This window comes from Dreissena polymorpha, chromosome 9 (assembly GCF_020536995.1).
Source record: "Dreissena polymorpha isolate Duluth1 chromosome 9, UMN_Dpol_1.0, whole genome shotgun sequence".
In the NCBI taxonomy this organism is placed as follows: Eukaryota; Metazoa; Mollusca; class Bivalvia; order Myida; family Dreissenidae; genus Dreissena; species Dreissena polymorpha.
The window spans coordinates 3,909,689-3,923,819 of record NC_068363.1 but is presented as its reverse complement, the minus strand read 5'-3'; the positions used below and the strand labels follow the sequence as shown (position 1 = coordinate 3,923,819).

Here is a 14,131-nt window from a genome sequence, read left to right as displayed (position 1 = left end):
GGCGGCCGGGACCACTGCGAACCGCTGCGGCGACCGAGCTATTGCCATAGCCATTGCCAAGTGGTTCCTCGTGCTCGCGCTGTACAATCGCCCGATGTCCCTTATATCAAACACCGCCCCGCGAAGATCAGCTATTGCAAGGTAGACTAGGCAGGTCGCGAGATAAATACTTTTTTCCTCCGATATATAAAGGAGTGCTTTCGTTTCCTTCGGTACCGTCTCAAACGGGATTTTACCCGCTCATCGAGATTGTCGCCCTTGTCGATCCACGAAAATCGCAGCCACCGATTGATTTTCGACCGAGAACAGACATTCGAAAACAAATGCTGAGACGAGGCCCTTCGGCCGCGTACGCTAGCTCGGCCCAGCGTTTCCGACAGGCCGATACAAACGACAACCATGGTTCCCGAGCGAGACAGCCCGGCGATCAGGCCATGCGAGCTCCGTCGTCCGACAAGGCCCGCTAAACATCTCTTAGAAGTAGAGGATGGGGTGAACCCCGTCCATTTCCGTGCTTGGAGCCCACGTGGCGTTGGTCTAGTCTACACGGATATTCCAATATTTCTGGAAACTGACTGTTATTTTTGGGAGGTTTAGGTGGTAATCCACACCAACGTCTACGCCTGAGTCGCGTACACGTGGGCGCGGCCTTCGCCCTGCGCGCATTTCGGATCGTTGGCTGAGAACCTGCTTGACTTTCCGCGCGTTATGGAGCCCTTATGAGGTCTGTTGGTTGGTCCAGGGACAGATACATCTGTTCGAGTACGGGTAAACCTTGGAGGAGACCGAGCTGTACCTCTGTCGAATACCACTTTCGGCCTGCACCATGTGCTAGTGCCAGTCGCTAACCACAGAGTCCTCTGAATCAGGACTCTTATCCATCCATGAATAAACCGCACAAATTAATAATCCATTGAGCGCTAGTCTACAAAGATGCCCATCAAATCTCGATACCTAAGATTGCCAAGGTTTTCGAGTTCTCGGGGTGCCAGCCACCTAGAGCGCCGACGTCTTGACCTTTGACGGTTACATTGTTGACATGATACTTTTGAGTGATGGTTGCCGTTTATCATTGTTAAACTTCTCGGCGTTGGCCTTGTGTATCCCAGCATTGCTCTCGGTCGGTCCCTATGGTCGGATCTTACACGACCACATGTTTAACTTTCACCATGACAATGTATGGCTTTTATAGACACAGAACACCCTGCAATTCCACACATAGTTTAGGGTCAAAATCAGTCACCTAGCCTTCACCGGAGTTCCGCATGAATAAGCCAAGCATTCAGTCCTCGCGAGCTCGGTAGCCCGGCCCGCGAGACCATCTCTATAAGACCTGTTAAATGACATTTTTTATTTAAAAAAATCCATATTGATTCAAAATTATGTTCTATGATATTTTTATACTTGAAGACTATTATATTCTCAACGAAGGGTACAATATTTGTAATAAACACGAGAACTTGTAACTTTCATATTTCACTTTATACCACATTGATAATATAGACATATATATGTGTCTATAAACATTGAAATTATAGCCAGGAAATTAGACTAGAGGAATCTGAAAGTTACACGTACAGGTCTACGACAATAGGGATTGGGCTACTTTATAAATATAAGGTCGATATACAATATTAATCGGTAGATTCAGGAAAACTAGCCTTGTCAACACATACATATGAAATGAAGCTAGGGTTAACAGCGTGCGTTGAATCTACTGACTGTTTTATTGCACAACAAGTTCTAAGTGTTCGTAAATGAAAGAGCTATATAGCAGTATACAACTGGTATACATCATCTTATAAACAGATAGTAATATTGAAACTACAGAAACGCAAGGTGGGAATTTAATTTTCCATCCATTAGTTTTGAAGGAAAGTGGCAAATTTTATTGCACACTTTACACAAGAGTATACTACATTATCGCTTTAAAGGATACTAAATAGAAACCGATAGGTCACGAGGGTCGTGTGTTCACATCTCGGTGACAAATCCTTTCTGTGTGATTTATCTTTCAAGAAATGGTACATAAACTACAAGAACTCGACCTGATAATCGAAATGAGATCTGTATAAACAAGGATAGCATACGGCGCTGACAAAAGCATTACGATTATACGTATCTTTTGATTAAATTGAGTCGTGTTCTGAGAAAACTGGGCATAATGCATGTGCGTTAAGTGTCGTCCCAGATTAGCCTGTGCAGTCCGCACAGGCTAATCTGGGACGACTCGATCCGCCTTATTTGGATTTTTGTGTAGAAGAGACTTCCTTTAAATAAAAAATACCATAAAAGCGAAAGTGTCGACCCTGATTAGCCTGTGCGCACTGCACAGGCTAATCTGGGATGACACTTTACGCACATGCATTAAGCCCCGTTTTCTCAAAACGCGACACAAATTGAGTTAAGAATTGACTGAAACCTGATACATAGCTTACCGAGATGTAGCATTGAGCGAAGCTTGAAACATGACTTCCGCGTTGAACAGTTTCAGTCGCAATTACGACTGGTGAGCGTTCATAAATGCTTTCCGAATTATATAAATTTCGAGTTTTTGTGGTTATTATACTCGCTGGAAAAATAAGTTATTCAAGTAAGTAACTTTTTTAGAGCTGAACATATTTGAGTTTTTGCTTAAATGAAATGGGAATGTCTTAAGCATATCTTTTGGTGCGGGCACGACGGTTTGAATGCTTTGTCGATTTCGAATATCTTTTTGCTTACTTCCCAGTGAATTTTTCATTGACAGTTCTAAGGTGGTTACTTGGCGTCAATTTCTTAATTACGCGTGTTTTTTGTGTAGTGCATTTGTTTTTATTATATTTGGCTGTTATAATATGTTTATTTGAAACGATTTACATCGTACTAATCTATGCGATCTGACTCAAGATAGACACACTTACCAAGCTTCGTAATTTGATCTTTAACAATCTTATTGAGGACTCTTTCTGTATTGCAAGACGATGATCTGAATATTCAACAATCTGTTGCTTGGTATTGTACAGATGATATGTATTTGATATTTGTTTTGTTTTCTTTTCGTCGTGCCGCATTAAGTTACGACTCAGGGGCTCTGGTCTGTATATAACTATTGAGTATAAAAATTGAAATTACATTGATATAAATTCGCTTATATTGCTATTGACTTTGAATCGTGATGCTTTGTTATTGATGTTTATTTACAATTCAATGTTGTATGAATTAGTATCGGCAAAGTGTGAGGTTTGGGCCGTTCTTAGGAGGTGACGGCAATTTGTTAAGCACTTATCACTTTTGTTTAGTGCATTTGTTGTGTATATCACTGCTTGTCAATCGATTTCCAGACATAAATAAAGGGCCGCTTTATAAACTAAGGTTCTGATGATGCAGCGTTGAAATTTCATGTATTTGTAAGTAATGTTTTACTCTCCATTGTGCTAGTATAATGCTGAGCACAAGTGTTTGAAAATTTGATAACTGTCGTTTTTCTCAAAAAGTAATTTATGATAAATGACGGACGAAATGTATTGTTTAAAAATATAATTATGTTTTGACGAACAAAATCCATGTACTTTTATCGTTATTCTTTGATTTGATACAGGCAACAGCAAAAGCATTATACCGAACGGCTTAAGTCAACACTAACTCAATTCACCGAAATTAATATTCCGAGTCGTATGACAATGCTTGCTAATGAGAACCCTCATTCATTACAAAAAATATACAATTCATACAATAATATAAGGCATTATACATTCTATGGAAAAGAACTTTTGCTTTGATCTAGAAGAATCTCTCATCTTTACAACCCTGAACATTTCTGTATATATTACTGACCATAACTGACCATTATTGGTGACTAAGGAAGATGTCTTATATTCAAACTTCGCTAGGAATGTTTTGTTGTGTTTTCAACAATCTACGACATTAACAAAACAAAAACTAACATAGTTCTATGTCATGTATTTGGAAAATTGCTCACGGGTGAATCCCCTTTATCCCTCATAAATTGTCTTTGGTATTAAAATATCAATGGCTGAATATTGCCCATCAGGTGATATTTAAAGAAACCAATAATCGTAAACAAAAATTGCCTGATGTAAAAAATGCAACGCTCAAATAAGTTGTAAGAATCGAATTTGCACGCAATGTGTTATATATTAACAATTTTATATCATTTTGACAAATATACGTTCAGTGTGATAAGGGCTTTTCCCCAATAGTCATTTAGTCTGCTTTAATGTGTATACTTGTTATATAAGGTGTTTCTTCATTGAATGCATTTAATATGTATTGAACTTTTGAGGTAGAAAATGCATGTTTGGGCCTCTGACTATATGTGACTGTGCAGCTTTAATATAACATCATCTCATAGTTATGCACGTTACCCATACTTTTAACGCTATTTGTATTTAGTTTTTCATGGTTTCTGATTTAAATTCGCTAAACAGGAGACAATACACACTTATCTCGTGTTCATTGTCTAAAGCAAAAACATTACAAAAATCTTATTTATATCAGGAAGTCCGTATAATTCAAATTGAGTCGCAGTTGCCTGACGGTGCGGTGCGAAATTTAAAACAGGCGAGTGAAAATTATACCAAAGTTGTAATCCGTTTGTTCTCTGTTTGTAAACCACATACATGTTTATCACGATATACCCAAAATGATTTATATGCGAGACGGTTTTAATGTGGTACATTGTATTTGATACGGGTACTATTGTTATGCCCTTCGCCTGGTATTGTACTACTTTCTATTCGATAAAATGAGAAGTTTTTATCCCGTTTATTAAATTGACTATAGCAGATGCTTAGTGAACTGAATTATTCGACATATCTTTTAGTTTGTTTATTTGAATAATACAGTAAGCAAATGTTGCCTAGGTTAGTTCAAATAATCATTTGTGACTTGAGCGAATGTGGTATTACTCGTTCGTTTATTAAGGTGATGTTACGAAATCATTTATACAATTTATAGATCGTAATGGTATTTTAATATCTTAGCGAATAAATATCAGTGCCATTTGAATATTGGACATTGTAATGATCATGTCGTTATTTTTTTTAATGTTTCTCAAGTTCATGTTTGTATTTTGCAATACATATTTAAGGCTGTACAATTACTGATGGATATTTTTTTTATTGTAAACAACTTTTTACATTTGGAAGTTATGGCGCGTCACACCTTTTCAAATGCAACGTTATATATTTATGTGATATCTGTGTATTTATATGTTATTAATTTCCATGTTTGTGTGGTATAGTTGTATATATATTGTTATTAATTTCCATGTTTGTGTGGTATAGTTGTATATGTATATATACATGTTGTACAAAGATAAAGATATGTGGAAAAATCATATAACATGTATGGCAAAAGAAATATCAGTTGTATATGTCCATATATATGTTCTACAAATTAATATATGTTTGCAATATGTTCATATATATGTGATAAACTTGCTGATATTTGTGTTGTATAATTTCCAAAAGATGTGTGTGTTCTTACCGTTCATATTTATGTGCAATATTTCCACATGTTTGTTGCAAAACTTTCATAGATATAATGATAATTACTTTTACTGATGTTCTATAATTTGCATCATGGGAAATATTTTAGGTAACACTCTACTAAATAATTTTACACAACTTTATTTCTCAAAAGTGCCCTTTCTCTTTTGTTGCAAACGTCATTAAGCAATCGCACGAATGCTTTTGGTGTCTGTCCATGTAGGCTATGTGTGTATTTTAAACTTAAGTTTCTGAGGGTGCTTGCATTTGGGCGATTTTTATTTTCTTAGTATGTGCGAGAAGGTATTATTTTTATTTCAATGCGCAGATAAGAACACTTCCATCTTTAAAAAGATACATGGCTTGCAAAATACGATATATATTAATGGCAAAAAATGCTTTGTAAGTAGGCAGTTAAATAAAGGGATCCTATGGAATTTGGAATTGTGTAATCGTACCTTAATGATCGTGATTTAACACAAATATATGAAACTATCGAACACATATATGAAATTATACGACCCACATTTTACCATACATATATAGGATTTTAGATTTACAAAATACATATATATTTCTTTAAATAACATATTTAAACATGTATGTCACATAAATATGGAAATATAGAACCTATATGCACACATATACCACATTCATATGCAAACATTGGACTGATTATTTGCCAAAGAAATTGCGAAACTGTATTCCACAAAAACGATTATCGTCTATCGAATCAGCCATTTATACACGTATACATAACAATACAGAAAGATCTCAGCGCTTATGCACAAAATGTCATATTAAAGATACTGAAGACAAATTCCATTTTATTATGATATAGCCAGCCTTCGATTCACTGTTATTTTTTTTTAACAAAGAGTACTTTTATAAAAAAAACAAGTATGTTTAAATTTGTTGAATTAATGGGAACTTAAAACAACAACATAACAAAATTAATATGTGGAGCATGAACACATTTTCCAACAACTCTACGCTTGGCTATAGTTGTTCAAATATTTATTGATATTAATTCCTCTCCATCACAAATTTTTCATTCCTACTTTTATTTTATAACATTTTAATAACTATATTTTGTGTATGGTTTTTATCATTTTTAGTTGTTAGTCGAACAAAACTGTTAATAACTCGTTTCAACTATTGTATAACTTTGTTTATAACTGTACAATGTTAACGGTTTTCATCCTTCAATATTCTATACAAGTTCATAGTGAATTCATTTGTATGAATCATTTATAAATTGTTGTCTGTGGAGGAAAACTCTAATAGTGTAGTTGCATATTTGGTAATTTGTAGAAACTTTTTGTCGACATTAATATTTAAATTCCATTGGTTAATCATCGTTTTATATTAGTTTACTAAAAGTTAATAGTATATATTACATTTTGTTTGTGAAAAAAATGAAAGAATATTATTATGGTATTGGTGATAATCTATGTGCGATCAAGATTATATTAAACAAATGAAAATGTATTCACGTTGGCATACGGGTATGTAGATATATGTGTTAAACTTTTTGTTAATCACGGAACACAAACCACACTTTATGTCTGTCTGTCTGTCCGTCCGTCTGTCTTACATCGCCCTTAATGTATGTCACATTAACATCATACTCATTTACTTGAAACCGTGTGTCAAATACCAGTCGGGTAGATTGTAAAAGTAAAAGAATGATCCCGTCGAGACTCATACTTAAGGCATTGAATTTTAGACGCTGAAACGACCACAGCGGCTATAACGACTATAATGACTGAAACAACCATAGCGGCTGAAACCACCACAGCGACTGAAACCACCACAGCGGCTGAAACCACCACAGCGGCTGAAACCACCACAGCGACTGAAACCACCACAGCGGCTGAAACCACCACAGCGGCTGAAACCACCACAGCGGCTGAAACCACAACAGCGGCTGAACCCACCACAGCGGCTGAGCCCACCACAGCGGCTGAAACCACCACAGCGGCTGAAACCACCACAGCGGCTGCAACCACCACAGCGGCTGAAACCACCATAGTGACTGAAACCACCACAGCGGCTGAAACCACCACAGCAGCTGAAACCACTACAGCGGCTGAAACCACCACAGCGGCTGAAACCACCACAGCGACTGAAACCACCACAGCGGTTGAAACCACCACAGCTGCTGAAACCACCACAGTGGCTGAAACCACCACAGCGGCTGAAACCACCACAGTGGCTGAAACCACCACAGTGGCTGAAACCACCACAGCGGCTGAAACCACCCGAGGCTGTAACCACCACAGCAACTGAAACCACCACAGCGGCTGAAACCACCACAGCGGCTGAAACCACCACAGCGGCTGAAACCAACTCAGCGACTGAAACCACCACAGCGGCTGACACCACCACAGCGGCTGAAAACACCACAGCGGCTGAAACCACCACAGCGGCTGAAACCACCAAAGCCGCTGAAACCACCACAGCGGCTGAAACCACCACAGCGGCTGAAAGCACCACAGCAGCTGAAACCACCACAGCGGCTGAAACCACCACAGCGGCTGAAACCACCACAGCGGCTGAAACAACCACAGCGACTGAAACCATCACAGCGGCTGAAACCACCACAGCGGCTGAAACAACCACAGCGTCTGAAACCACCCCAGGGGCTGAAACCACCACAGCAGCTGAAACCACCACAGCTGCTGAAACAACCACAGCGGCTAAAACCACCACAGCGGCTGAAACCACCACAGTGGCTGAAATCACCAAAGCGACTGAAACCACCACAGTGGCTGAAACCACCACAGCGGCTGAAACCACCACAGCGGCTGAAACCACCACAGCGGCTGTAACAACCACAGCAACTGAAACCACCACATCGGCTGAAACCACCACAGCGACTGAAACCACCACAGCGGCTGAAACCACCACAGCGGCTGAAACCACCACAGCTGCTGAAACCACCACAGCAACTGAAACCACCACAGCGGCTGAAACCACCACAGTGGCTGAAACCACCAAAGCGGCTGAAACCACCACAGCGGCTGAAACCACCACAGCGGCTGAAACAACCAGAGCGGCTGAAACAACCCCAGCGTCTGAAACAACCACAGCGGCTGAAACCACCACAGCGGCTGAAACCATCACAGCGGCTGAAACCACCACAGCGGCTGAAACAACCACAGCGTCTGAAACCACCCCAGGGGCTGAAACCACCACAGCAGCTGAAACCACCACAGCTGCTGAAACAACCACAGCGGCTAAAACCACCACAGCGGCTGAAACCACCACAGTGGCTGAAATCACCAAAGCGACTGAAACCACCACAGTGGCTGAAACCACCACAGCGGCTGAAACCACCACAGCGGCTGAAACCACCACAGCGGCTGTAACAACCACAGCAACTGAAACCACCACATCGGCTGAAACCACCACAGTGGCTGAAACCACCAAAGCGGCTGAAACCACCACAGCGGCTGAAACCACCACAGCGGCTGAAACAACCAGAGCGGCTGAAACAACCCCAGCGTCTGAAACAACCACAGCGGCTGAAACCACCACAGCGGCTGAAACCACCACAGCGGCTGGAACCACCACAGCGGCTGTAACCACCACAGCAACTGAAACCACCACATCGGCTGAAACCACCACAGCGACTGAAACCACCACAGCGGCTGAAACCACCACAGCGGCTGAAACCACCACAGTGGCTGAAACCACCACAGCTGCTGAAACCACAACAGCGGCTGAAACCACCACAGCGGCTGAAACCACCACAGCTGCTGAAACCACCACAGCGACTGAAACCACCACAGCAACTGAAACCACCACAAAAGCACTTAATACAGAATCGATTTCAAAATATGTATACATTGGCGTTGGAGTTGGCGTCGCAGTTACGTTGGGAACTATTGCTATAGTAGCCTCAGGAATATGTGTTTTCAGGCGGTATGTGCCATTAAAGTTTTTGCAATGTTTCGTCCGAAACTCAATTTTTGAACACCTATGTTATAATAAATTTATGCAACTGTAGCGAGAGCATGTTATGCTTACATTTACATCATTATGAAACCTATTTAATGTATATTTATAATGGTTTACTACATTATGCGTTAAATACAAATACTATTTAATACATTTATAATCAACTTGTACAAGTAACCCACTTCTTCAATTTTAATAGTTTCACAAATTTCTTGTCTACGCGTTTGACATTATTTATTTTCAATTCAGGTGTAAAACATCCCACTCATTTGTGGCAGAAACTCATGTATACGAAGACACAACATACGTGGTAAGTTTGTTCCTGGAGCATGTCGAGAGCCCACAAAATGATTAAGAGCACGAATACGAACAGAATTGTCTAAATGCGAGTATACGATAATCAAAAATACTATATATATAACAAAATGCTATTAGAAAAATGAATGTAAAGAATAAGACTGATTGAATCGGGGAAAGTCTGGCAATATTGACGTCGAAGCGCAGTTGATCATCCTAAGGGATATTAAATAATAATACATCTCTGATTTTACTTCTTTATCAAAACGATGGACAAAATATATAAACTACATGTTGACGTCTTTTGACAGCACCTTTTTAATAACTATGTAAATGTTTTTTCCATTGTTTTGATCAAGGCATATTGCGGAAAAGTTAAATTAAAGGAGTAGAATCAGAGATTTAATATTGACATCGTTCGTGACGTGTCCTCGACGGATATTGTAGAACGAAGGTATTTATTTCCATATATTCTTAAAAGAAATATTTAATTATCAGTTACATCTGCAAGTAATGTATACAGTGAACAAATTATTTCTTTGATAAGTGTCACTCTACAAATATTGCTTTCGACAAGAATTAAAACATAATGGCAGGTTTATTTCCTGAATATTAAAATCACAACCCCTTTATTCCTTATATTCTGCATACATTTCTATATTTTGACGCGAAAAGTTCATGATTGTTTATATTTCATTGTATTTACATATATATGTATGCACATTTATTTGGTAAGATACAAAAAACTATAATTTGTATCCACATATCCGCAACTGACTTTGAAGTTTTGACGGCGCAACTGACTTTGAAGTTTTGACACACATATTTATGTTGATTGATATTGTCCCTGTTTTCCACAGGGTTGATGTTTGTGGCTATTCCAGATAGTTGGTTGAATAATATTTTTTACCAGGGGTTTAACATGTCAAAAATGCCAATAATATTTTAATTAAATTGTAAAAAGTCTTAAAATGTTCAAAATAAATGTCTAAATGATAGTAGATTATGATGGGAACAATTCAAAACCACTTATGATTATATTAATTAGTCCACTGCTACTTTAAAGGTCCAAATAAACACAAAGTCCCAACTTGAAATTCCCGAAAGCGTGTAACTGTATCAAAATTATGACAATGATATTATGTTTACAATGCAAGGGCTGTTTTCCATTCTAAGAAATATGTTTATATGTGAACAGTTACAAACTGTTATCCCGGTCTTATACATTTTAGTTACTTTTAAATGTATAATTCAACATATGTTTTGTTTTTCAAGGACAACAGTACGCAATATACTACTTTAAAGGATGTGAATAGATCACCATATGAACTCGCCACAAGCATCGGTGGCCTTAACGCTAACGCCGCAGCGGTGGACGAACACGTATATGCAGCAATCAATGAAAACGATGTTTAAAACATGTGTGTAAATTGTGTGACTATGTGACAGACTCGACCATGATGTTCAAAATGAAAAGGAAGACTCATTAAAATAGCAATTATCAACGCACACAACACAGTAGTTCCTGAGTCACAAGCCACAGTTCCTTGACATCATAAAGACGAACCCTTTCCAAATTCAAAATTAAATCCACTCAGCTGAAATCAGAAGAGTAAAATATTTGTCCAACGTGTTTGTTTCCTTGCAGAAATATTTGAAACAAGAGGATTATATGGCATCGCCCTAAATCCGTCCTTACAAGTTGCAGACACTGTCAGGTAAGGAGAGATATCTTCTAGTTGAAATCTTGCGATGCATCTCCATGACGCCATCATATAGTTTAATTGTATGCACAATTGAAAGGAAATAACGATTCTATATGAGAAATAAACCTCGCGACATTATGAGAAAGACAGTGTGCATATGTAAGGAAATACAAGGGTTCTATGCATGATTACAAATTGCAAGCAGTTTAATTTACATAATGATATATATTTATAAATGTGTGTCATGTTCATAACTTGTTCACCATTTTATGTCTATCTCGATAGAATGTGTCCGGCTTCTTATAATGAAAATCACTTTGACATTTTATAAGACTTTCATTTGCAATTGTTACCTAATTTATAGACATAAAGACATACGATTAATTAAATATCCAGGCATATTTGAAGACAACAAACTGGTATACAAATATATAATGTTGATAGATATACGGATATCTTATAAATTAATTTATCTTGCAAATAAATTACTTAAAAATGTAAGATAATACTTGTTTTTTTGTTCTTATGTTACTATGTTATTATTGCATATGTATAAATTTGTATATATAATCTTGTGATAGAGAGAGAATGATAGTGTTGCTATTTTGATCACACATTTTTTAAGAAATGTAGAATATATATAGGTAATATAGGTTGTGTTGCTACTCTATGCTTAATTTATAAATGTCCCTTCTCTATTCTGTATTTGGATTGCGCCCATCACAATAAACTTTTAATGAACCAAATAAAATAAGTAAAGTTATAATAACATCATGAACATTTTTAATATCTATGCATATTATGAATCTCAATACATAGTTTTACTTCTATGGGCTGGAGTTATGTTATGGTTATATGATTCTACAAATAATAAATTGTGCTCAAAACATAAGCATTGTTTACCGTGAAGTACACTCTCTATGATTTTGTGTCAATAAATGTATGTTCGTATTCATGCTGTATGCATATAGGCTTGATGAAAAATAAAGTTCTATTCAGTTCTGTTTACAATTATATGATAGTTTCTTTAAGTAAATTACGATGACAAGTTGTGACTTTAATTGTATATATTAATTACTCATGGTTTCTATTAGATCAGACTTTGCTTGAGCTAAAATTGCGAGCAAAAATAATAAGCAAACACAGGCTGTAACCATGAAACATTTTACTACTGGACCACATACTACACAACTGGAGCCTGTGGGTTAACTAACTTTGATTAAATAGTGTAACGCTCGGTAAAGGATGGCACGGTGCGTTACTCGGAAAGAACACAATCTTTACCGAATGGCATAAAACACGAATTTCAGAAATATACGGTGCATAAAAACAGGGCTGTCCAGTTCGCGCAGTGGTTGGTAAACGCTTTCCTCGCCCTGGCGACACGGGATTCAAGCCCCGCTGCCCTCCTATGCGAGTTTATTTGGTGGTCGCCATACCAGGTGGATTTAACTCCGAATACGCCAGCCCCCGCCTCACAGCACAGGACAACACCCGTATAGTGATTGCCTTTCAGTAAAAAAGAACAAACAACTGAATATTGCAGCTGAAATTCAGAATGATTTTTAATTTTCGTTTGGCGATATAGTGAATTTAGTAGAAGAGCTGGTTCGATTTTCTGAGTATCACATAATGGAGACTAAGGGTTGCAAGCTACGGGAAGAAACTTATACTATACAAATCATTTATACAATACTGTTCAATCATTTGTCTACAATATTATGAATATCTATTCGACAATGTTAACATGATCTTAAATACGAGCATGATTTTTTTATTCTATGTTTAATTTTGTATTGCGATGGCAATATGAACTAAGCTTACGGTTTAAGCACATACAATAACGCGATGCGTTAAAATACTACTTATGCTTACATTATTCTGTATAACACAATGCGGATGTATTAAAATGTAAACCAAAGATCTATTGAAGCATATTTCATTATTATAAAGGCTAAAATTAACCATTAAAGATAAACTCAATTTTCCAATTAATCCAGAAACACAGATTGCCAAAATTGTGTAATTGGTGATTCTGTGGACAATTACCCTATATATCGACACTCGGATTGAGTTCAACAGAGATTAGATTTTAATCAATCAAACAATTAAGTTAACAGTGTGAACGTCAATTTTCCATAATAATGTTTTTGTTCTGCCCGTTTGCTTGTCCATAAGAAAACACGGTTCGACACACATAACATTTTTTTCAAAAGCTGTAATATTTTTATCAAAATAAAAAATATTTTTTGTAGAACGTCGGATATTCCGTTTTGCATACTAAACTAATACTTTCATTAAAAATAAAAATATCTTTTGACGTCATTTGTAATTTGTTTTGTCAATCGGTTCAAACGATTAAGGTATGATTTAAAATGTATAATAATACGATTGTTGGTCTGAAAACGACAATCCAATGGTTCCACATAAATGAGTGTAGAAAAAATAAGCTTATTTTTTTTAGTTACATTTTGTTTTATGGTTATGGCGTTTTTGCAAGTTTGTGAATTTCTGCTTGACGACGTACAGTCAAATTATATTTGGTGGCGGCTTTGGCTGCAAACATACCTCAGGGAAACATTGCAAAACATTGAATAACACTATAATTCAACAATAAGTATACACTTAAAATTTACTAATACATTAGAAAAAATTATATTTAAACAATAG

At 37.3% G+C, this 14,131-nt stretch overlaps 2 protein-coding genes across 2 annotated transcripts in view; both read left to right on the top strand.

Moving 5' to 3' along the window:
- The window catches only part of LOC127845594 (uncharacterized), a 317,330-nt gene that overhangs the window by 164,180 nt on the left and 139,019 nt on the right, over window positions 1-14,131 (top strand). The gene's annotated exons all lie outside the window — the stretch shown is intronic.
- On the top strand, window positions 400-11,354 carry LOC127843680 (mucin-22-like). Its single transcript, XM_052373395.1, has 4 exons — window positions 400-577; window positions 7,832-9,422; window positions 9,708-9,768; window positions 11,031-11,354. Exons 1-4 carry the CDS (start codon window positions 400-402, stop codon window positions 11,169-11,171), a joined length of 1,971 nt encoding a protein of 656 aa, XP_052229355.1. The 3' UTR covers window positions 11,172-11,354.